We start from the raw sequence: 24,297 nt of genomic DNA, 5'->3' as shown, positions 1-24,297 counted from the left end.
TAGGCGACGCTTCCCACAAAGACCAACCGATGCCAACCTAGTGATTTTTTTTGCACTTCCAGTAGAGAGCATTGCGTGCATGGGAAATACCTCATGCAACTAGATGGCCCATAAGCCAACTACAATGCAGAATTGATAGTGAAAATGCAAAATCACACCGAAACCATGGTTATTGAACTATGAACTATTAACAGCAAAGAAACCATCACCGCAAATGTTTATCTACCCACCCCCAACATACAGAAAATTAAAACTGAAAACTTGTAACAAAACATAGAAAACTTCAACTCATGCATCTCAATAAATCACAACTGCAGCCGGTGGCGGCCAACAAATAGCGCCACCGCGTCAATCAAGCCACTTGATCTATACCACCTGAACCAGCAAGAAAAGAACAAAACAGGGAACCCCAAATGAAAGCACAAGACATTCACGCATAAGTCAGACCCGAGATGGCCGATCATGCCGGACGGGGAAGGGGAGAATGAAGAGAGAAAAGATGGAAGGGGGAAGGGGGAAGGACAAAGAAAGTTTCGATCGGTTGGGGTGGGTTAAGCCGGAAGGGGAAGGGGGGTGATCGAAGCAAAAGGACAACCTGTTGAACTGGGAAAAGGAGATGGAGCAGTGGAGGTTGATACGTGGACGAGAGGAGCTGCTGTCACCAGATCATTACAGACTACAGCTGCAGAGGACCGGAGCCAAAAGAGCTGAGGTATGGAGGATGCTTATTCGGAGGGGGTGGGTTTACAGTGGAAGGGTGGTGTAGCGGGGGTGGGGGATGCTTATTTGGAGGGGGTGGGTTTACGGTGGAAGGGCGGTGTAGCTGGGGGAGAGGCGATAGCCTCCCGCTCAAAACCTAGACCAGTGTTTTGCTTCCTGTGTCAGCTGAGTTTCTCTCTAGAACACACAATATTTGCCATTAACGTTGCCACAGTGCTGCTACATTCTACTCACAATATTTGGAACACAATAACACTATTGCGACAAACGAGCCCATAACACGCTTACATAGTTTGTCAGTACACTTGCCACAAAGTTAAAAGTAATTGTGCTTTCAATCCAAAGATAGTAACAAGAGTTCTATTAACATAACTACAAAACTACATAAGTGTATTACTACATTGCAGTGGCCGCTATGTCTCCCCCGGAGACCTGCAAATAGCACAGGAGATTAGTAAGTTGAACAAACACCGTGAAACTACTGTGATGTCTCTTTGGGACCTGCAAAATAGCATAAGAGATTGATAAGTTTTAAAAACAAACATTAAAAATCTGTAAACGATTAATATATTCTATTCAGAAGCCCACATGGTTTACTATATCCTCAAGAATTTTCACACACACACTCCAACGGTCCAACCACACAATTTCCATTTTTTTAAGCAAACACTCAATGTAGATGTACACCATTATCAACGTTGATGAACATTACAGTTATTGCTACTTCCTTTTAAGCTTCCTAAAACATCATCAACTGCATCACTAAATAATCATTGCTTTACACTATTTTACACATACAGGCAACCTAAATTCATTCCCACCTTGCAGTTTTATTAACTCCTTCACAAACTATTGCCCCCCACGCATAGGTCTCCTCGCAGTTATATTCAAGGTGGTGTTTTGGATACGATGTGAACTTATTTTCCAATTATATTCATGCAAACAATAGGAACATGGCTTCAAAAGAGTCGCTATCCATTGTACAGCTACAAAAGAGTCGTTTCGCATTCAGAAGATTCTACATATACCAAAATCAATGATTTCAATGAACTCTCTACAGTAGTTTAGCTCGCACGAGACTGTCCTTAGGTAACACACCACAAGGACAACAAAGGAAGTTCGACTTTTTTTCTTTCCAAGCCCATGATCTTGTGTTTTTTTCGCAGGTAAAGACTTTGATTGCCATATAGTAAAATGACGATATCATTTACCAAAATCAATGGTTTCAATGAACTCTCTACAGTAGTTTAGCTCGCACAAGACTGACCTTAGGTAGCACAACAAAACGAAAACAAACGAAGTTTGACCTTTTTTTCCCCTTATCTTGTGCTCTTTCCATAGGTAGAGTATTTGGTTGCTCGTATAGTAAAATGATGATATGATTTCGTTTTAAATGATGTCTCTTAAGTAATAAGCACATTGCAGTTGAATTAAATGACACGTCATTGGAACAAATTTGGCAGTTAAGTTGAGATAAATTGGGTTTTTTCCCTCAACTAGGCATCTAATTGACTCATAAATCCTAAAAATGCTACAATAGTTGCGGTGATTGCAAGTAAATAAATGCCAATGGTGTTCTATGTACATATACATTTTGTTTTTCCTTTCTCTAAGTCGGTGAAAATAAGAGCAAGGGGAAATAACACAAAACAAAGCAACACAAAAGAACAAAGATAGCAAGACAATGGAAAGTTATCCAAGGAAAAATGATGGCAGACAGTCAGACAACCCCCTTATTAAATTCATCCCCCAAACCTGCTTCGGTTTCCAGTACTGCTTCTGTTACTAATACGTTAGTGGGCTCTCCATGAAAATCAAAACCAATGGATTTCACAACTAACCTTACCCTTTTCCACCCACATTTTGTGCTGCCAAAGGCAAAGCCTCAATTGGAACTTGTGAAGAAAATGAACAAGGATGGAATGGAAATTTTTGTTTGATTACCCGACTATTAATGATCACTTGCGGAGGAGACCCAGAACTGTGTTGATTTCAATCATGTTATCTATGCACGTGGATGGTAATTCATGCAGTCGAATTCGATTCTTAAGTTTTTGTGTTTACTTTTAGCCTTGTCACCTGATTCACTATCATATACTTCTGTTTGTCCAAGAATATTCTACTTCCTTCCTTTGGTGTTATGTTCGGTATCTTCATTGGTTCGTTTCACTTTTTCCAGAGTCATTACATCACTGAAGCTCATTCCCCATAAAAGAAACAAGGGAAAAAAATACTGTCGGGTGCATGAGAGCTTATTGATGATTTTATGATGCTTTAATAGTGATACTGTTATGTATAGATTATGATCTCGATACAAAATTTGTGTGCCTCAACTTCTAGTTCATAGAATTGCATTGAAACTCTAATATCAAAAAATACTAGCTGACATTATACCAAACAGAAGATAGGCAAGTGAATTTCTAATACACAGAAACATCAAATCCTTTCACCACAGTAACAATATGTTGAGATCCTCTTCTTTGTTACCGCCTAAATGTTCCAGAATATAGTGGTTCACTGAGAAACAGTTGCTTGTTAAATCAGCCCCCCAAAAAAAAGGGGGGGAAGGGGGGTGGGGGGGATGATCTTTGCATCGAGAATTATGAATGCTTCAAAATTTACAACACAAATCATATTAGAAGGAACGCGAAAGGCGACACACAAAACATCAATCTTTGCTAACAAATCTACCATATGTTCATAGTCCACATATATAACTTTGGGTTTTCATGTTTTGGAATAACATGCAAGGAGGAATAACCAAACCAAATTACTGAAGTATACTTACAGCCATTATGACAAACTGGGCATAGGCATGTATTTTGTGGAAAGGGAAACTCAAGATAAACAATGGTGCAGGAACACAGAACAATTACCAAAGGTGACAAATGCAAACACTAGACATTGGATGGGAAAACAATTTTGAATATGCTGAACGAATCCAGGTTCTCTTCCTACCATTTGTAAACAACACTAGCGTGGCATTTTATCTGGATTGAGGATAAAGTCAAAAGAAACATTATTCAGAAAAAGGCCATCAAACTGACAGCTGATTTTCACTTTGTGAAAGGTGCAACAGTGCAGTGAACAAAGAAAAAGGCCAATAACATGGAAAGCGAGAAAACAAGTTAAGGGACCAACTAGTGGTCAAGAGCCATGGCATGAATTTGAAAGCAGCATAAAAGCAAACAAAATGAAACAATTAGTACCTCCGGGTGGTTTGGATACTTGTTCAACCCTGCAAAAGAGGACCTTAGTGTTGTCCATAAATTTAGTCACAAGAGCTTGGAAGTTCTGTGGAGGAGAACAAGTTGTGCCGTCCTTGGCCTGGAAGGTAATGTTATATGTACTACCTCTATCCCACCTCATATTGGCTTTGATGACCTCGACAAACTGGTACGACGTGTTCTACAATTTAACGAGCTAAGTTACAACTAATAACAAGAAACATAGTCAAAAACATGAAGGACGTTAATGAACCAAAGAGCGCGAATATACATTTTGGTCATTGTAGTGTTTCATAGCTAAGTCTGCCATATCTTCCAAGCCCTTCAGCTATTCCACTTTAACTGGCTTGAGGATACCAGGGATAGCAATCTCAGGGGGAACGTAAGGACAATCAAAACCCTGTACGTATGTATAGGAAACAATGAAAATTAGAGATCCTATTGAACATACACATATTGGACACACTTGTATACATACATCGCTATCGAAGACCATCTTGTTGTAAATCTCCCTCTCCTCCTTGGTGAAGTTACGAACTCTAATCCGTGGTACTTCGAGAGAAGGCAGTAAATATGGCACTATGGAAAAACGAGGCTTCTTGGTCGGCCGTTCTTCTCCTTCTCCATGCTCCTCCTCCTCATCCTGCTGTTGGGAAGTGTGGGGAGGATACCAACCAAGGGCTCGTGCTCTTGCTACTCTAAAATTCAAATTCCGTTCAAGGCCCTCCAACCAACTCTAGATGAAAAGGGGACAATTAGTTTGATCAAACGTAAACCACAAAGCCCATATTCTTGATTTAACATTGCGGACTTTATTTAGGTCTACAGGGGAAATTCCAATAAATATACTATCTATCGACTTGATTCTCAAAGAATATACAATTTCAGTCCTCCACCAAACCCTAGATGAAAAAGGGGACAATTAATAATGTAAGAAATTGACCCCATATTCTTTCTTAATAATAGTAATAGATTCACAATTTGTATACCTTGGGAGGTTTGTTTGGGTAGTCGGGCAAGTTGTAGGCTTCGATCATCGGATGCACATCGATAAAGGCTCCGTAGAAACCATACGGCGAGTAAGACGACGACGACGACAGAGGTTCGGGAGGGAGCAGGGATCGATAAGAAAGTGGATCGGTTTCTGGGGTGGTACTTGGAGGCGGTGGGTTGTTTGCGGTGGTGATCGGTGGTACATCTTCTTCGTATACCTCATTGAATAGCGGTCCGGACACAATACGACCGGTAGGCACGTAAAACGGGAGTTCCGAAGCGTACGCCGGCTTGTTTGCGGTGGTGGAGCTCGATGGTACATCGGATGCCTTCTCGGATACCGGTCTGGACACAATAGGACCAATAGGCACGTAAAACGGGAGTTCTGAAGCGTACGCCGCCTTCACCATAGATCCTCGTGATCGAGAGTGAGAGAGTTAATTCGGAGAATTTGAAGAAGACGAATTCACTCAAATGTCCTCTGGCTCTATCAGATGGCCGTATAAAAGAGTTTTGAGAGTTCGAATTTTAGAAAAATGGCGTCAGTATTCGCAGCCCTTTATTTTCTCCCATAGCCCGTTAAAATTTTTTAATTATACTCGACAGTTAGTTACTGAAATTGAGATATATTATCAGCATCCAATTATCGAAATATAATATTTTTTTCAACAGCTATTTACCAAAAATGTATGTTCGGCAGTTGTTTACCGAAAGTTGAACATATTTTCGACATGTAGTTACCGAAATATAATCTTGTTTTCAACAGTTATTTACCGAAATGTTATGTATGATTTCAATAACTATTTACCGAAATGTAGTGGACTATGAGAGAAAATAAAGGGCTGCGAATAGCAGCGCCCTAGAAAAATTATTCGTGCAAATAGTTTTTTAAAAATTCGGACAATTAATTGTCAAAACAGACGACTAAGATTGTACAGCTTCGTAAATACGTTGTTTATAACTGCACGAGAAATAAGTTTCTCTCATTAGATATAGTAGACATATATCCCCATGGCCCTGTTTACATCTCACTATTTAGGTTAGGAAAATAATAACGCCAAAACTGTTTTTATTGGCGTCAAAACTTTAGTAAACAAAAGACTTGTACCATATGCAATGTACAAGACTTTTATGCACCGATTGTGAGTTGAAAAAAAACCATTTGATAAACATATTAATCATTGAATTAAAACAAAAGATGAATTAATTTTATTTCCTTTAGTTATAGTGATTATTTTTTACTTTTACGAATGGTTACCATGTAATGTGGTTGTGGTGGAGTAGTGATTGTGATTGCGCGATAATAAAGTGGTGATTATGGTTGTGGCATGATGATTGTGAATATACTCCACTACTTTGCGAGTCTTACAAGATAAACGGTTTCAATTTTTGCAATGAACACACCACAATAGGTGGTGGGAAATTGGTATTTTCTACCTATGGTGGAAAGAGTTTAATCCTTATACAAGTTTTGAAATTTTCATTATGTGCATATATAAAATTGCCATGATATGCATATCTCTAGGTTTGCGAGCCTAATATAGCCGAAAATTGTTAGGTTCATGTTCGACTTATTTATAAAACAAGCCTAAAAATAAGGCTCAGGTTTGGTTTATTTAGACGAATCAAACTCGAACGAGTCTTTATCGAGTTGAATTTTGAACATTTCACGGACAACTCAATTCATTTACCGTCCTAGTTTTAGTTGGTTTTTTTTTTGGCTTTTCGGTTAATAGAAACAATCGAGTTTAAAGGGTAGCTATGCTCGTAAGAGCTTCATCTTCTCGATCCAGAGCATGTAATGCAGTTTGTGTTTACCATTGCATGCATAATTTGTGGGATTTGCTACCCAAAACTGCCCAGCCGGGCTTACAAGGAAGCAAAAGATTCTTTAGCTAAAAGAGAGGAAACAAAATTTGTGGGATTTGCCACCCAATTCCATGGCAGCAGATTCCTAATAATAGCCTTAGAAGTCACCACATGAGAAAGACTGTTTGCAATTAATCCAGGCAAATCTAATCTTCATCTCCAAGTATCCACATCCACTATCCATGTCCATATAGATAGAACTACTACCATTGTCTACTTTTGGAAATTTTGCCAATATTCCTGATCATGGAAGAAACGTTCACACTCTTAATTTCCCGTCTATGAAGTGGTAAATTGTTTTGTAAAGTTATGACGACATCGATCTCATTCATCGAGAAAAATAGACTCTATATATACCAATTAACCAATTAACTAAGCAACAAGAGCCAAAGCGCTCACCAACAAAAACAGGATCTAATTGAAGAACCGGCCGGAAGCACCAACAAATCCATGACCCGCCAGTGAATAAATTAATATCATCTGAGGCATTCTCTAAATCATGTTTGTAAAACTTTTCTAAAATAAGAAGTATTAATTTTATTCAAATAGTATTTCAGAGCGGATATATTTACGTGCAAATCAAGTACATATTCGCCTAACCGAGTCAATTACAAACCCGTGGCTCATTGTTGCCACCAAATAAAATAGAAAACGTGCAAATCAAGTACATATTCTCCCGACACAATAAGGCTCTGGATTTCGCAGGCGGCCAGCGATGGAGCTTCGTTTCAGTCCGGGGAAGAAGCCAGACAGCTTTCAGATTTGCTTGGTGACTCTTTGCTTCAACTCACCTGGGCGACTCAGCGAGTTAAATCAGGGTGATAACTCAGTGGCTTCTGGTGGCTGTTCAGTTTTTTCTTTTATGTTCAAGTTCCGGTAGGTTGTCAATTTCTGAGTCGCTGATGGGTCTCTCATATATACCAGCACGTAGTGTAGGTTTGCTTCGGCAGAGTGTCCTAGAGTCTGTAGCGTGTGTGCTTAAAGCAATAACTCGTGTCTCGATTTGGTAATTTTTGGTTCTTTCCTTGTATTTATGATGAAATCTTCCCCTTCGGGTGATATAATGAATTGACATTTTCAAAAAAAAAAAAAAAAGACTACATATTCACCTAACGGCGTCAATGACAAACCAGTACGTGGCTCATTGTTGCCACCAAATAAAATGGAAAACTCACAAGTCTCACAATTCAATATTACAAACCGCAAATCCGATTTATTGAAAGACAACCACTACAACTGCAATCACCAAAGTAAATCACTCGATAATAGTATCACGTACCTTTAACCTTGAATTTCTGAAAGGGTTTCATACAAAAACAAATCCATTTCAATGAGAATTATGATATACTAAGGTTGTATAATTAACACAGGAAATAATTGAAACACAATTTGATTCTTTCACAAGATATGATTATTAATAATTTTAAAGAGAGAACTCAATTTTCAGGCTCAAAACTGTTAAACCGTAATATTGAATTAAACATCTATGTTGAGCGGAACACCAACAACTATTTGAGGAAGTGACTCCGCCTATTGGGAAATGATATCAAGTCTATAGGATATATACCTTACTATATCCTTAATCACTTTGGACACCAAATCATCACCCAGATGTTTCGATATATAACAAAATGATTTCACTCTCTTTCCTTTTAAATGTGAATCCCATGCTTATCATTGAATTTTCATTTTAGCAATTATTGCTCATTATGCACTAGACGCTTTCATACAAGTCATTTATTTTCCCAAATTCAACATTTCATAGTCGTAGAACATTATAAATAAACTATGTAACCAAGTTATATTCGTAGTACTCACCTCTGTAGGGTGGATCCAAGCTAGCACACGTACGAATTCTAATAGTTTACTTCGGAACCTGTACGTTTCGGCTCACAATAGTAGTTCCCAATTAAGAGCTATTTAAGTCATGAAAATCTAATTCCTATAAAACTATGTTTTCAGAGAAAGACACATCAGATTCTACTAAATCCAGCTCCCATTTAGACCAAAACATATCAGATTCTTTAAGCGAGAAAAATGACATATATGTTTTGGAGGGAGAAAATATTTGCGGGAAAAGAGAAAAGATGGAAGGTTACGCGGCAGTGGGAGAGAAGAGAGAGAAACCACGGGTCCGGGCGGGGCGGTTATGAGCGAGCAAAACGTGAGCCTGAGAGGTGGTGGTGGTAGGAGGTGGTGGCGTACGGGATGGCGAGGGAAGTGAAAGGTGGTGGTTCGGGTAAGAGGTGGTGGTTCAGGCGGCCTGCAGCGGCCAAGGCTACCATGCGTGCTCTCTCTCCATTTCCATTTCTTCTTCTTTTTGTTTAAGCCGAGAAAAGAGAGACCAAGAGGGAGAGAGAGATTACCTTGGAAGAGCGAGAGTTTGCCGGAGCAGAGTGCTGCTCGCCCGGAGAAGGTTTGGTGGAAGTGGTGGTGATTCTTTATCGGTGAATGAGAGAGAGAGAGAGAGAGAGAGAGAGAGAGAGAGAGAGAGGTATGTTTGCAGGGAAAGGAGAGAATGGGATTTGCTTGGAAAACAGTTACGGAAGGAGAGCTTGTTTAGCGCAGTTGATAAGTCTCAACCTTCCTTTCGTGGAAGGTCTTAGGTTCGAGCCTCACAGGAGACAAACTCTTTGAAGGCCAGGATTATGAATTGCTTTAATTTGGACCTGACTGATTATATCGCTTGATAAATAAAAAAAATACCGACAGTGTATAACCGGTTCCCAACCGGTTGCACTGTCTGCACCAGCTCATTTACAGAAAAACATCCGATATTTACCTTGACTTTTAAAAAAATATATATCCCAAGATTAATTGTGGCGACGGAATTACACGAGTAATTTTGTTAAATTTATTTTGGATTTTAATTTAAATAAGCAGGTTATCACAATATATCATTTTCCATTAGATTTTGTCGTAAACATCACATTACACAATTATCAACGAAACAAAACTTATTCTTTACACTTATACAAATTAACGGGTACGACATACGTGTTGTGGACGTCACCTTTCACCTAGTTTATAACACTAGAGTAGAGTGTATACCCATAATTTTTACGTCTCTATTATGTGCCTTTACCCCATAGTCTAATATTTTCTTAAATACCACAACATTCAAAGTGAGTCCACTAAATTATTTTGATGTAATCGATTATCTCGTAAAATATGTAGCGATAATGCTACGATGTCCCCGCCTTTTTTGGGGACATCAATATAACAAATCACAAAATAGCATAACATGTTATGTAATTATGTGGATCATTTTTTAAAATGACATAACATTTATTATTATTATTATATTATGTCATAACACTTTTTAAAAAATAGCATAACACAACCACTCGAAGGTATAACACTTTTTTAAAATGACATAACAAATGTTATGCCATTATTACAAAAATCTATATTATAAAACAGGACGGGTATCTTACAGAATATTCTTTCTCAACGGTTCAGATTTATCCCTATCCAAAATTTATCTACCCATACAAACAAATCCGATGGTCCATATTTGTTTTCATCATTCCTTCTACAACATGGCAGTTGGTAAATATCGAAAACTTCAAGACCACAAAAGGAGCTCATTTGAATTGAAATATCCTAATCAATCATGGTAATCTAATATTACAAAAATTTGAAGTTTGAAATATTGGAAAGGAACACAATCAAACCTTCAATTGATTCCAAACGGCAATCAAAGCTTATTTTATTCCCAAAATAGTTACAAAATAGTTAACAATTCAAATTTCGGGTTTTAGCTTGAGTAAAGATCTCTTGCTCCATGTTTCTATAGATGGTATAGAAAAACGGCAACCAAAGCTTATTATTTGATTCCTAATTACTAGCAATTCAAAGCTTAATTGATTCCTAAAATAAATTTAAATTGCTGAATTCCAGTTAGGTACGTAGGCTGTATCAATTAGGTAGGTTCCATAAAAGCTAATTCCTATGATTTTATACCTCTATACATAGAAACAATTTTTTTGGGTAAAACTATAGAACCAACAAAGTATTTCAAGTTTTCAACCCCGGACGCCGACGCCGCTACTTCAAACCACTTCAAGTTAGTGGGCTTCCGAGTCTGTTCTTTTTCGTTTGTTTTTTTGAGTATCTTCGTTTCTCTCCGAAATTTTTAGTATCTTTGTTTTTTTTGTCCCGCTTACAGAATGAATAATAAGAATGTTAATCCTAATATTGTCCGACGCAATCGAAAGCGGCCATTATCTGTATGCCACACCGATACTGAGATGTCCAAACAAACACGCCATGTTAGGTCAAGGGTCCCACTCAACAAAAAAACTTATTCGTGAAGATACTAATATCCATCACCCAATACTTCTTTTTAATCAAGTCTTGCTTATGATCAAAGATGCTACATGCACAACGGTTGTGCAAAACATCAAACACAACCAATTTTCATCCGTCCATTGTTGTAATAAATGGTCAAGATTCGTTCAAACTTTTCCTTGAAAGAGTTAAACTTTTCTTTTGAAGAGTTTTTTAAAAATCTAGAGCGTTCAAACACATCTGAACGGTCAGAATTAGTTACACAACACACACAACGGTTGTGTGAGTATCATTTGCGTATCAGTTACCATGAAGTATTTTTTAATAATGATAATGTTAAACGATAGGGGTGCATACTCAAGTTCAACCAATGAGGTGTACGCTAGAGCATTGAGGGAGATAAATTTGAATGGCACAGCACCGCATGGTAAAATTTCTAACCGCACGGTTGGGTCAACTGATCATAAATCAAAGTCGTGATAATTTTTAAAAACGCACGTGCATAGAAGAGATTCTCTTCTTCATCAAACAATATTACTTCTACTTTGATAAAGACCACCTCTACTGCTAATTAACAAGGATTGCAGCCAAAAATATTATTTTGAGTTTTTTTAAATTGATTCAAGATCCATTTGGAATAAGCAAAATCGCTTGGCTTACAATTTCCTTAACAATTTGGAATAAGCAAAATCGATTGGCAATTCAAATTCCTTTAGCTTGAGTAAAGATCTGTTGCTCCATGTTTCTATAGATGGTATAGAAAAATGGCAACCAAAGCTTATTATTTGATTCCTAATTACTAGCAATTCAAACTTTCTTTAAATCACTTAGACTTACAATTTCCTTATCGATTTGAGTGTTTTTAAATTAATGATTCAAGGACTTGTTGCAATTATTGATTTCCTGAAGAATCTTTATGATGGTATCGGGTAAAAGTCCTCGGCAGACATATAGCTAGAGAGATGCTTTTAGTTTATCCAAATCATGATTTTGTTAGTTTACTTTGACTTTTATAGTTTATTTTTAATTTCAGCTATAGTTCCTAATTATTAACTCTTTTTTACTTTATATGGTAGCAGAAAGGAGGTGATGATTGTGTTTTTTGAGGGAGCCCTCAAAGTTAGTGTTTTATTGTGTTTCTGAACAAATTTTTTCTAAACAAAAGTCAAATGACTCACTACGCACCCTGGTTGAAATTAGTGTTTTTACTTTAACGTTAGTGTTTTTGCACCAACATTTAGATTCAATATGCACGTATCTAGAGATAGAAGGTGGTGGTGGAGGTCATACTGTTGGCTATCCTTTTCCGAATGACTCACATTCTATCTTCTTCTTCTTCTTCTTTTTATATTGTTGGCTACCACTCTATTTTTTTATTGTTGGTAGCTGTTAAGTGCTACATCAATTATGGTGGCTTCGAATTTTAGGGGGATGGCCCCCTCTATGTACTGAATTCATTAGTCTTTAGTGACATTGAATACATTTTGATCGACTTAGTTAATGTTTGTGAATGGAATAGCAGCTTCGAAACGGTTTTGATTCCTAAGTAATATTTTTTATTAAAAGTAGGTAATTTTATTGTTGACAGTGCTAGAAACTTTTATATTAGGTTAATGCCTTTTAATTGATAAGCGCTTTCAAGCACAGACTCATTTGTTGAGAACGTGTTGCATCATGCCTTCAGGTGCACAATCTCTAGGGATTGGAAAATTGTTTGTTCTTTATTTGCTCATTCAAGTTAAATATGTCAATGAATATGCTTGGGTTATTATTTTCCGCATAGTTGGATTTGTTGGGCAGTGATTGATATATTGCACGTGGGTTCAAAATTTATTTGTGTGTACTGATCGTTCGTTCCGTGTCTTCAAGCACGGGCATATACTAGTAATATAATATAACCACTCCAAAGCACTACATTAAACTTTTGGGAGGTATAGCAGTGTCCCCTTTGGCGGGGGACACCATTGTTTTTTCCAATATGTAGGCCAAAGAAAGTCTTTTTGTTTTGCCTTTTCCCACACGAGTGGTGCTGAAAGCTTAAGCTAACCCAATAACAATGACCTTATTATTATGATGATAATAATCTTGATCATTTTTTTCTAATAAAGCAAGTATATGGTTCAAAAGAAAATGTGGGGATCATTAGATTAAGATTTGATAAAATTTTTTTTGCTTGAGCAAAAAAAATTTATTAATCTTTATAAAGGATTACAAAGATTAAAAGGATCAAAGGCACACCGGCAAAAGCCACTCGAAACCTAAAAGAAGGTAAGACGCCAACTAAACACCAAAGTAAACCACAGAACCTTAACAACCAACAACCCAAGCGAGCCCTCACACCCTAAGTCTAAACCCCCATCCGCAACAAGCCGAAAAATCAAAGAACCAAACAAAAAAGAGAAAAAAGCCAAAACTAAATTAAACCAAAAAAAATAGCCAAAACCAAAACCACAAAGCCACTAAGCAAAACCAAAATAATCAAAATACCTCAAACCCGCCCAATCTTGAGTTCAAAAAGCCATAGAGAGAGACATCCTCCTGGAAAACAACATCGTCCTCTGAAAACACCATTAGATTTGATTATTGGCAAAAGGTTGTTAGTTTTGACTATTTAAAGGCTAAAATTTAATGAGTTGCCAAGAGATTGCTAAATTTGGTTATTACAATGTGAGCACTTTTTTGAGCAAACATTATTAACTTTAACAACCTTTTGGTTTTGATTATTATATTGCGGATTCTCTTATAATAATAATAATAATAATAATAATAATAATAATAATAATCTTTATCATTTATCTAATAATAAAGTCAGTATATGGTTCGAATCGATGACATTGACAACCATAAAAGAAATAATTAGGTTAGTCTTGGAGCCAAAAAGTCTAGCTGGCTGGAATCTCAGTTTTCTAATTATATAATCCCATGTGTAGAGTTTCGATTCCCGAAAGCAACATATCACCCAACTCTGATGATAGCAATCTGGCAAATTTCCAAATAACCCCTAGGTACAGATTGCGTCATTCTATTTTCTCCCTCTATATATGGACATCAACCAGTTTGCTTTCCTTCATCACAATAAAAATTTAGCCTCTTTGCCCGTCCTTTAATTTCCTTTGCTTCTCAGTATCCTTCCATAACTTCTTGTCCTTCATTCTGCTCAACAATGGCTTCTATCGGTTACCTTTACGTACTTACCTTTGCACTTCTCTGCATTGCAAGCACTGAAAGGTGCGATGCGGCTCGTCATCTTTTGTCCACGCCGAGTCCAACTTTGGATTATGATATAGCCTTAGTGATCACACCATCAGCCATAACCTTAAGTAATACAACAGTCCTGGCCATAACCTTAAGTAATACAACAGCCCTGGCCTTCGGTAATACAAACCCACCTTAAAAGAAGTAAGCCATGAAACTAGGCAACATGGGGGAACTCTAGTTTATGTATTGTGCCCGTAGGAGTTCACCAATAATCCTTTGCTGGTCTGGCATGGTGTGTGGCGCTCTGCACTTGTAGTGTGTGCTAGTATATGTATTTGGAGTTTCATTTGATGTACCTATATATTGCTCTACGTGGCTTGATGTAGTAGTGTGTTTATATGATGTGTACCTATTGCTCTTTTGTAATGTGTTTATCATCATGGTATTTATAAAGTGCATTTATGTCATCAATGAGTACGGTAGTTTTCCTAATTCATAATGGGAATTGATGTTCACACCCCCCTTTTATCCAAATACAGTCCTTTTCGGTTTCCAACTAATGCCTTGCCTATTTCGGTTTCCAATCGTTTAGACACGCTGAATAGGGACTTCCTCTGGGGTTCAACAGCTGAGGTCCGTAAGCTCCATGCCATTAGTTGGAATAATGTAGTGACACCAAAAGCTTTGGGAGAGGTCTGGGCATTCGGAGTTCCCATGAGGCGCCTAATCATGTGGCCCTTGCTAAATTAAATTGTAGGTTCCATAATGAGCCTAACTCGATCTTTTTGGTGCAAAGTTCTTAAAGGCAAATATGGCAGTATTGATAAACATGCTTCCAAACCTTCTCCTTCTCTTTGGTGCAAAGTCCTTATTTGGCAGTATTGATAAACATGCTTCCAAACCTTCTCCTCTTTGGCGTAGTGTTTGTAAAGGGAACGAGCTGTTTAAAAAAGGAGAAAGGATTGGTAGTGCATAACATGGGGCTAGTACCAGCTGTTGGTTTGATAATTGGCTCGGATCTGGGCCTCTTAGGGTTATGATTGAAGGGCCTCTGCTTAATTATATCTGATTGAGCTCTAAAAGTCAGAGATATGTGGGATTTGGATAAAACCTCTTTGAGTATTCCTTGTCCTATCAAGAGTTTGGTCACGAGTCAAGCTGTCCAATGGTTTAGTAATGTTCCTGTTGTGGTTTCCCGGAACTCTTTGTCCGGTCGTTTTATAGGTGGAATTTGGTTATTTGCTAAAAAACTTGTAACTTTGCTTATTATAATGTAGAGTGTTTTTTGAGCATTGTTATTAAATTTGCTTATCCACATTATTTACTTATTACAATGGGGATGCTCTAAGTTTCTATTTTGATTTTTCCAATAGCCGAACTGAGTTGTTGGGGTGGCTATGTTGTGGACTGCTCTATAGCCTTTAATGTAGCATCCCTGCCGTCCAGAAGTGTCTTCAACGGTCCGAATACAAATTGGGAGAGTTTTGACATCCAAACCATTGATTGATGATATGAATGGTTGGGAAAATGACCCCGAATCCAAGTTGCACCGTTGCCATCTCTTAATAACAATATTGTTCAGAAAATTTGGAGAAGGTTTTTGAAAGTAATGAGTAGAGAGAGATAGATAGAGAAAACAAATTGGAGTTTGTGTTTAAAGGTTTTGAGACCCCCAAACGAACAAGGATAGATTCGGGTCAAATTTTTTTGCATCACATTATTCATCTCGACAAAAAAAATTTCAAAAGTATAAAAACATACACTAAGGTAAAAGAAGTCCACCACAGACAAAAAAATTCAAAGCCTCTCAGGGGGAAGGCCAACCAACCGGTATCTAAAAAATACGATCTTCTAGAGTATTTTAGCGCTAACTTATATGAATTTTTCAAATTAAAATTTTACACTTTTCGGACTCCTCGTTGAGACAATCGATATAACGCAAAAATGATAACGAAAGAAGACTAAAAACATACTACTACCACCTAAAAGTTACTAAATAATATCCACGGTCTTCTTTGGAAAAATTAATTTCGTACAAACTCAGCCTTAGCTGTTTTTTTTTTTTTTTTTTCACGGTCAGCCTTAGCTGTTAAATTCCTTTGTTTCAGCCAAAATGAAAATCTTCATTTTGCCTGAAACAAATGAAGATTTTCATTTTGGCCGAAACAAAGGAATTTCATGATACTCCACAAGATTTGATTCAAATTTTGGGATAACAGGATCTTGCATTGTGATAGGGGACTAGGATTCAACTATTGTGGAATGGAAATCGTGATACTCCACAAGATTTGATTCAAATTTTGGGAAAACGGGATCTTGCATCGTGATAGGGGACTAGGATCCAACTGTTGTGGGATGGAAATCGTGATACTCCACAAGATTTGATTCTAATTTTGAGATACCGGGATCTTGCATTGTGACAGGAGAGTAGGATCCAACTATTGTGGGAAATGTTTCCATCCAATATTAAGGTCAAGCATCTAATCTAAAATGTTTCTTTAATTTTTGCTTCTATTGTACTCATCAAGATTTTGCTCGAACGTTGACAAATCTTTCAAAATATAACAAATCAAAAAATTATCTTAATACATTATATGGTGGTCAATTATTATCATGTGGCATTGTAATGTCATAGTCCTTGCAAATAAAAGAACGAAACCATACAATATGGATCACTCATTAACTCCTAACTATGTGACAAAAGTGAACTATATTTCCATACCACGTAATCATTTGTCTCTATATGATAATGGTTAGGAGTGTCAGGCCATCTGGGCCCGTTGAACTCCAGGAACGCTGAGTAATTACTCATACATGGTCTGGATGCTTAGTTGGTTTCATTCAATGTTTATAACCCAGATCTGACGGCCCCATTCAACCAATTGAATGTCGACCGTCTAAGCTTTCGGTCCGGATGAGTGTCCGAAACCATTTGGTCTTGTTTCATCAGTGCTGGGCCATTTGGAAGTCTGGGAATGCCTTCATCTTTTCGGGTAAAACCTCTGAATCCGACGGAAACAATTGAAGCTGCTTCTGTGGGTGTCCGTGATTACTTGCTTGATTACTTGCTTGCGTTGTTTAAGGGTTCTAAAATTAGTGCCTCACGGCAGGTTGGGGAGAATAGATGGACCCCTCCCCCCTCCTCTGTCGTGAAATTCAATATTGATGGAGCTTTTAAATTTTCCGCAGCTTGGCTGCCTTTGGCGTTATCGCGAGAGATAGTGGTGGAACAGCTCAATTCTGGCGTATGGGAAAAACGATCGCAACTTCGGCTATTAGCATTGAGGCTTGGGCTCTCATAATAGCTTGCAGCGTAGCAATGGAACTGGACATTTCTGAAGCAATCTTTGAATCGGACTGCCTGGAACTTATCAACTGTTTTAAGGACTCCAATTTTTCTGGACCATGGGAGATTAGAACTCTAGTAGATGACATCAAAGAGTAGGCTACCTCTGGGAATTGGTACTTTATTTGGTGTTGTAGAGAGAACAACAAAGTTGCGCATTGGCTAGCCGCAAATTATCTTAGTAGGAATTGTATTTTCTTTTCGGGTTGAATTCCGCCCACTTTGCAATTCCTTCTCGATTCTAATGTAATGCATTGACTTTGTCTTAGATAAAATTGAACTCTTCAAAAAAAAAAAAATTAGAGACTAGTCCTTATTTTTAGGTTCGGTTTGATCCCAACCCTAAATATTATTCCCAAACCTACGTAGGCTTGGTTACGTTGAATAATTCCTTTTTTGCCCGTCCAACCCAGATCTCTTCTTTTCTCCTCACTTGCTTTTTCTGCAACCATACTCCATCACTCGCTCTCTCTCCTCTGCTTATATCTATCTGCTTTGTAACAAGATCTGTAATTCCACGTGAGAGATTCACCGGAAAGCTACCGGACGCTCCGATTTGTCTCACGAGCTCCGGTCATCATCAATAACGACGGCGAGCAAGCTCTCTTCACCGACACTCCCTCAACCGAATCTATCGAGGGCTCAGCCCGTCGAGGCGGAGCCGGTCGCCGGCGACGTTCTAAGTTTTTCATGGACGGGGATGGAGAGGAAGACTGGTGGTGGAGTCGCCGATTGGTTTATGCACCGATGCTGGAGGAAGTCGGTGTTGGCAGAGTGCTCCGGCGAATATATACAGTTGTGGAAATGGCGTCGGCAGAGAGGAGGTGGAAATGGTGTAAACTATTCAGGTTTTTAATACTAATTTTAGAAACCTCCCCAAGTTCCTCGTCTTTCCTGCCGTTAGCGGTGGCTGTGGACATGCCGTGGATCGGGAAGTTGAATTTGCAAGGAATTTGAACCAGTTTAGATTACTAATGACTATGGTCAGTAGCATCTTTCCTTTTTTTTATTTTTTCTTGTTGCCACGGCAACTGAAATTACCACTTGGGGGGTCGTGATGCAGTTTTAAACAAATTTTAATACTTTGTAAGAGATACTTTGACACTTGAGGTGTATTGTGGGGGTAATGTTAGTGTGGTGAGACCACGAGAATTGAGTATATTTTTTTTATAAAAATTGTGTATTGTTCATGACAATTGTCTATGAAAATTGTGTATTTTTTATCATTTATATTTTCTATGAGAATTGTGTATTTTCTATGAAAAATGTGTATTTTTCATTTGAACTATCTATGAGAACCGTGTATTTTCTATGAAAACTGTGTATATTTTCAATTTGATCTGTCTAAGAGAAATGTGAATTTTTTGTTTTTGTACATGTGTGTATTTTCTACGAGAACTGTATGTTATTCATGAGAATTTTTTATGAAAACTGCGTATTTTTCTATGAGAATTGTATATTGTCCATAAGAACTGTCTATTAGAACCGTATATTTTCTATGAGGACTATATATTTTTTATGAGAACTGTATATTTTAGTGTATGGTAAGATTATGTAAACTGTGTATTTTTCAGTTCACATAGCCAATTCACATAGTACAGCTCTCATAACTGGTTCATAAACCTAGTTCTCTATGAGAACAGTCAGTTCTCATAGCTAATTCTCATAGAACTGAATATAAGAATTGACAGTTCTCATAACTCAGTTCACATAGCCAGTATTGAACAATTCTCATAAAACTGACTATGAGACTTTGCAGTTAAAAATTCAATTCTAAATCAATTTATTTTCTATGTGAACTATTACTTTTTTACTTTGATTACTTTTTTAAGACATGGCGATGAAAACAATTATAATTATATTTGGTTTTGATTACCTTTTTGTTTTTGTTCAATTTTTATTCGTGTGTGTATTTTCTATGAGAATTGTGTGTTGTTCATAAGAACTGTATATTTTTCTATGAGAATTATGTATTTTTTTATGAGAACTGTCTATTAGAACTGTGTATTTTCAATGATAACTATATATTTTTTATGAGAACCGTGTATTTTAATGTATGGTAAGACTTTGAAGTGTGCATTTTTCAGTTTACATAACCAGTTCACATAGTCCAATTCTCATAACTAGTTCACAAAATTAGTTCTCTATGAGAACAGTAGCTTCTCATAGTCAATTCTCATAGAATTGACTATAAAAAGTGACAGTTCTCATATAACTGACTATGAGAATTGGCAGTTCATATTGCCAGTTCTCATTACTCAGTTCACATAATCAGTTCTCTATGAGAATTGAGCAGTTCTCATAGAACTGACTATGAGACTTGGCAGTTCTCATAGCCAGTTTACATAGCCAAGGATATTTTTGTCAGAAATAATATGATTCAGGAATTACTTTTAAAAATATAGCTCTCATAGCCTCAGTTCAGGAGTATTTTTGTCCAAATTAATATGTTAACTCGGGCTATGTGAACTGACAGAGATATTTTTGTCCTAAATATTATATTAACTCGTTATGAGAATTGACAGTTCTCATAGCCAGTTCTCATAGCCAATGGTATTTTTGTCCAAAATAATATGGGCCTGGAGTTGATTCTAAAAATATAAATTTTACTAAAAATGGACATGTACACAAAAAGTTAATAAAAATAGGCAAAATAGTAAAAATACATGAAAAGTAAAAAAAAAAAGGACTGAAATAAAGAAGAAATATTTTTATCAAAACTAAATTAAATCCAAACCTACTTTTTAGGATTGGCCTCTAAATCTCCATAAAAAAAACCATTTGGTCTTGGGAACCACTGGAATTTTTTTTTTTTTAGTCAAGCGGAAATTCAAACCACTGGATTTACCCGTTGAGCCGGTAAACCTTTTAAACCGGTCCCGGAACATGGGAACGAGCCGCCCAACCGCTTCACCAGTTATACTAAAGCTGGAAAAAATTCATGTAAGATGACAAAAATGTCCCCAACAGACAGCCTTTCCCATATAGACTATCTTATAGACTATCTTTTTGGGTCACATGTGAGAAAAATATTACAAATAACTAGGTGCATCGAGACTTTTGTCATGTCTGTTTTAGATATCGATTTTGATTGTTTCTAATATTATAAATGTGGATGAGCATAGCAAATGTTGTATGCGAGTTCTATTTAAGCAACAAGTTCCGTTGTGTGGAAAGCAAATCATACACAGTTCGTCTTTCCAAGCCAAAACAACCATATGACCGCATACAAAATCAGATCCAAGCAACACTAACTCATTTTGAATCCAGCCAACATGACATGAGGGGTAATATGAATCTGGCATAACCATTGTTGCATATGCCACAAATCAATTATTCTTGAACAAGCTCTCCAAGCCAAAGTAGTCAATCCCGTACCAGCCAGCGTACCATTTTTATTACTGGAATGGTACGTACCGGTACCAGGCTGTATCTCGGTACCGTCCTAGATTTACCGCAATTAATATTTTATATATATCTGCCAAGTTGCAAAACCATTTCCGTAAAACAAATGGCAGCAAAATATTGTCCAAAAAGACTCAAACAAAGTTATGAAACAGAGCAGGATTCCATCGTGATCTTAATCGAAGAAAATCATATATAAGTTTCTTTTAATTAGTTTAGAGTCCACAACTTATGTCATAAAAATAAAAATAAAAAGAGAGAGAGAAGGTAATTTTGTATTGTCCGGAACACCGGAAAATGTCCGAAACAGACCGGTATCGTCCGGTATTGGCCGAAACAGGCCGGTATTTTAACCGGAACGGATCTTGAGTCTTTGTGTTTTGTTTAAGCAATGGTACGGTTCGTAGCGGCCGGTACGGAACGGATTTCACAACTTTGCTCCAAGCTGCATTGTAGTGAAGTAGGAAATGCTCAGCTGACTCCTCTGCATTTCTACAACGGCGTGCCAATAAAATCAGCAAAAAAAAAAAAAAAAACTCTGCGTAATCTTAGACACCCCTGATCAACAGCAAAAACACTTTAACACCCCTGAATCAATGGACAACACTTGTACCCTAGCAACACTACTTGATTCCTCACTTAGAAGAAGCAGATTCATCCACAGGATCAGCCTATGATTCATCCAATCGCAAACACCCACCACGTACCAATTGAACACACCCACACCCAAACTCTACAACCCAAGCACCAAAACCAACTGAAGGGAACTACTTTAAAAGATAATCCATCGTACTATGCTACACACACACTCACTCACACATCTACCTACATATCATTCTCATTGCAAAATTTGGGAGGATGAGAGTACAAACTTAAACTCAAATCGGCATTCCGGTAGGATAAAAAAATGAAAACCATAATATTCTCATAAGTCATGTATAAAAGTCATAATTTCTCATAAGTCATGCACACATGTCGTACTATAACATAATACTTTTAAGGGTTTGGTAATCTACCTGCACCACCCAGTCCAGATTCTGATTGTAAAGTTGCTTGTCCGTAAACAAACGAAGGATCCATTGGCAAAGATTTCTGAGATGCACCCATATTAACTTCTTGAATGATGTCCTGCTAATTCCAAACGTGAAACAAGATGAGATTGGTGCAGGACGTGCTTGTACCAGAACGAATGACTAAGTGCACAGGAGTATGATCTGAGTAATTACAGTGGTCATTTGAGGTCTTCCTTGCATTTGTTTTGCTCCACAGACATGTTCCCAGAGTTGCCTTAGGGCTTGGGCTAACTGACTAAATCAAAGGAACAGCGAAAAAATGACCTCAAACTACATAAAAGGTAGGCAAATATATTGAGCTCATAAAGAACAAGAATGAAGTTGACAAAAATGTTCAAACACCTCACCCTTGCTGATTCGTTGCTGACTTAAGTACGGCCATCCTATTGGAATCCATCGCATGGGGGTGTTCAATTCTTTCTTCGTACATTCTTACAACAAGTACAGATGGTTGATGGCTGCCCTATCATTCCTTCAGAGTTCATACTTCATACCATTGATAGGACCACCAAGGGCAGGATGGTTAGGGTCCCTTCGCTGCAACTTGACATTATGCTATTGCATGAGTTGCAACTGCTTCTGCATTTATAGTTGTTGCTGGTGCTCTCTCGCTTTCATGTGTTGAGTCTGAATTTTGTCAACTTCTGCATTTATAGTTGTTGCTGGTGCTCTCTTGCTTTCCTGTGTTGAGTCTGAATTTTATTTTAAGAACAATTAAGGTAAATAATATCTTCATAAGTTAGCATATATATAATATAAATGAGTATTGAACCAAAAATATATAAAAGAGCCAGCTCTATATAAGCTGCTACAGTTTTAGATTCTCAAAATGTTTCACATTCATTCTTGCAATGAAGATGTCCCAAAAGACAAACCACCATTCAAGAGAAATCCCCTAGGTGCATCAATCGCTACAATATTAACTTCTACGTTATTATCAGATAAATTACTGTCCTAGCCTACTATTAGCACGAGATCTACAGTGTTTCATGAATCAAAATTGTAGAAATTACTTACAGAAGAAACAATTAATTCTGCCAACAAACAAAAGAGATACACTTACCTATAATTATGTTTGCTAATATGGTCGGAGAGCCGATTCTGCTTCTCCACGAGACGCACATGACTTCCATCACTTCCTAATCTCTGTATAGCCAAGAAAAATATACATACGAAGATTATATGCAGAATAAAAGAGATTCTGGAAGGAAGAGAGTTTTTTTTTTGGTGGATTTGTTTTTTCGCAAAGGCATTGGAGGAGTGGAGAGTGAGAAGTACCAACCAATAGCATAACGATGGGGTACCGACGAGCACGCGGGGCCTACTCCGGATCCCGCACGGATGATTTGAACCATTCAATAGTTAAAAAATAATAATTAGTGGGTCTATGAAAAACCAGCTCAATCCGATATGCATAGGTTCTCGATCCAATCTTTCATTTTTTTTTATTCAAACTTGGAATCCTGAAATCTAAATGAAAAAATTAAAGATTGGATCAAGCACCTAGACTTATCAAATTGATTGCTAATTGTTCACGGGCCCACTTGGGTTTAATTTTTTAAATCATTGTACGGCTCGGATTATCCATGCGGGACATAGAGTGGGTCCCAGGTGCCCATCGATACCCTATCAGTATGAGAGTGGTTGGTCCTCTTAGCTTTATCACTACAAAAGTCTCATGAATGTACTATAGAAATTATGCATCTCTCCGTATAAAGATGCTCTCATAAATGTATTATAGAATATGAGGTACGGTCAAAGGTAAAAGTCTCGTGAATGTCATGTACTATGTAGAAGATGAGGTATATATATAAAAGTCTCGTGGCAAAACCTGAATGGTTGGAGTTCCTTTTTCTTTTCTTTTTTCTTTGTCTGTTTGTTTGGTGCTGCTGTTAAGCTTATGTTTTTTGGACTAAAACTACTTCATTTCAATAATGGAGGCGTAAAACTACGTCGTTTCAATAGTGGACGAGTAACACTGATTAAATATCAAAAACCACACTGTTAAGATATATTGCCCTATCTCTTTTTTCTCTTTAGTTCAAAAAATAAAAATAAAAATAAAAATAAAAAGAAGAAGATATATTTCTCTTGATTGAATATTGAACGAACGCTCTACAGTAAAGCTAGACTTCTATAAAATGAATAATCTACTCTTTTCTTTATAAAAAAT

The 24,297-nt window shown here is 37.3% G+C and overlaps 2 protein-coding genes and 1 long non-coding RNA gene across 7 annotated transcripts; all 3 read right to left on the bottom strand.

Annotated features, from left to right (window-relative positions):
- Positions 1–958: 958 nt before the first annotated feature.
- On the bottom strand, positions 959–5,446 carry LOC131302547 (uncharacterized). 4 transcript variants are annotated; one of them, XM_058329240.1, is made up of 6 exons: positions 4,937–5,446; positions 4,426–4,683; positions 4,219–4,347; positions 3,930–4,128; positions 1,190–1,221; positions 959–1,100 (listed from the first exon to the last, which is right to left on the bottom strand). In XM_058329240.1, the coding sequence occupies exons 1-3, from the start codon at positions 5,348–5,350 to the stop codon at positions 4,276–4,278; spliced, it is 744 nt and encodes a 247-aa protein (XP_058185223.1). In that variant the 5' UTR covers positions 5,351–5,446; the 3' UTR covers positions 959–1,100; positions 1,190–1,221; positions 3,930–4,128; positions 4,219–4,275. The 4 variants fall into 4 exon arrangements, with proteins under 4 accessions (XP_058185223.1, XP_058185220.1, XP_058185221.1 ...); XM_058329237.1 differs by having other exon boundaries at positions 959–1,221; XM_058329238.1 differs by lacking the exon at positions 1,190–1,221 and having other exon boundaries at positions 959–1,152.
- Positions 5,447–14,171: 8,725 nt separating this feature from the next.
- Positions 14,172–15,350, bottom strand: LOC131302542 (uncharacterized). Its single transcript, XR_009191799.1, has 2 exons — positions 15,203–15,350; positions 14,172–15,141 (listed from the first exon to the last, which is right to left on the bottom strand). It is a non-coding gene; the product is annotated as an uncharacterized LOC131302542 (long non-coding RNA).
- Positions 15,351–21,226: 5,876 nt separating this feature from the next.
- On the bottom strand, positions 21,227–23,401 carry LOC131302541 (transcriptional corepressor LEUNIG_HOMOLOG-like). 2 transcript variants are annotated; one of them, XM_058329230.1, is made up of 5 exons: positions 23,188–23,401; positions 22,472–22,751; positions 22,278–22,359; positions 22,068–22,179; positions 21,227–21,543 (listed from the first exon to the last, which is right to left on the bottom strand). In XM_058329230.1, the coding sequence occupies exons 2-5, from the start codon at positions 22,552–22,554 to the stop codon at positions 21,479–21,481; spliced, it is 342 nt and encodes a 113-aa protein (XP_058185213.1). In that variant the 5' UTR covers positions 22,555–22,751; positions 23,188–23,401; the 3' UTR covers positions 21,227–21,478. The 2 variants fall into 2 exon arrangements, 1 of the variants encoding a protein (XP_058185213.1); XR_009191798.1 differs by lacking the exons at positions 22,278–22,359; positions 22,472–22,751 and having other exon boundaries at positions 21,492–21,543.
- Positions 23,402–24,297: the final 896 nt, after the last annotated feature.

Source organism: Rhododendron vialii, chromosome 10a (assembly GCF_030253575.1).
Source record: "Rhododendron vialii isolate Sample 1 chromosome 10a, ASM3025357v1".
In the NCBI taxonomy this organism is placed as follows: Eukaryota; Viridiplantae; Streptophyta; class Magnoliopsida; order Ericales; family Ericaceae; genus Rhododendron; species Rhododendron vialii.
The sequence above is the reverse complement of the archived record's forward strand: the minus strand, read 5'-3'. Positions and strand labels throughout refer to the sequence as shown.

Coding starts and splice junctions, on each gene's coding strand:
- LOC131302547 (XM_058329237.1), bottom strand. CDS start 5,350: ATGGTGAAGGCGGCGTACGCTTCAGAACTCCCGTTTTACGTGCCTATT. Junction 4,684..4,936: donor ACCCAAACAAACCTCCCAAG/GTATACAAATTG, acceptor CTTTTCATCTAG/AGTTGGTTGGAGGGCCTTGA. Junction 4,348..4,425: donor AGATGGTCTTCGATAGCGAT/GTATGTATACAA, acceptor ACATACGTACAG/GGTTTTGATTGTCCTTACGT.
- LOC131302541 (XM_058329230.1), bottom strand. CDS start 22,554: ATGTACGAAGAAAGAATTGAACACCCCCATGCGATGGATTCCAATAGG. Junction 22,360..22,471: donor TCAGCAACGAATCAGCAAGG/GTGAGGTGTTTG, acceptor CCTTTGATTTAG/TCAGTTAGCCCAAGCCCTAA. Junction 22,180..22,277: donor GAAGACCTCAAATGACCACT/GTAATTACTCAG, acceptor TGGAATTAGCAG/GACATCATTCAAGAAGTTAA.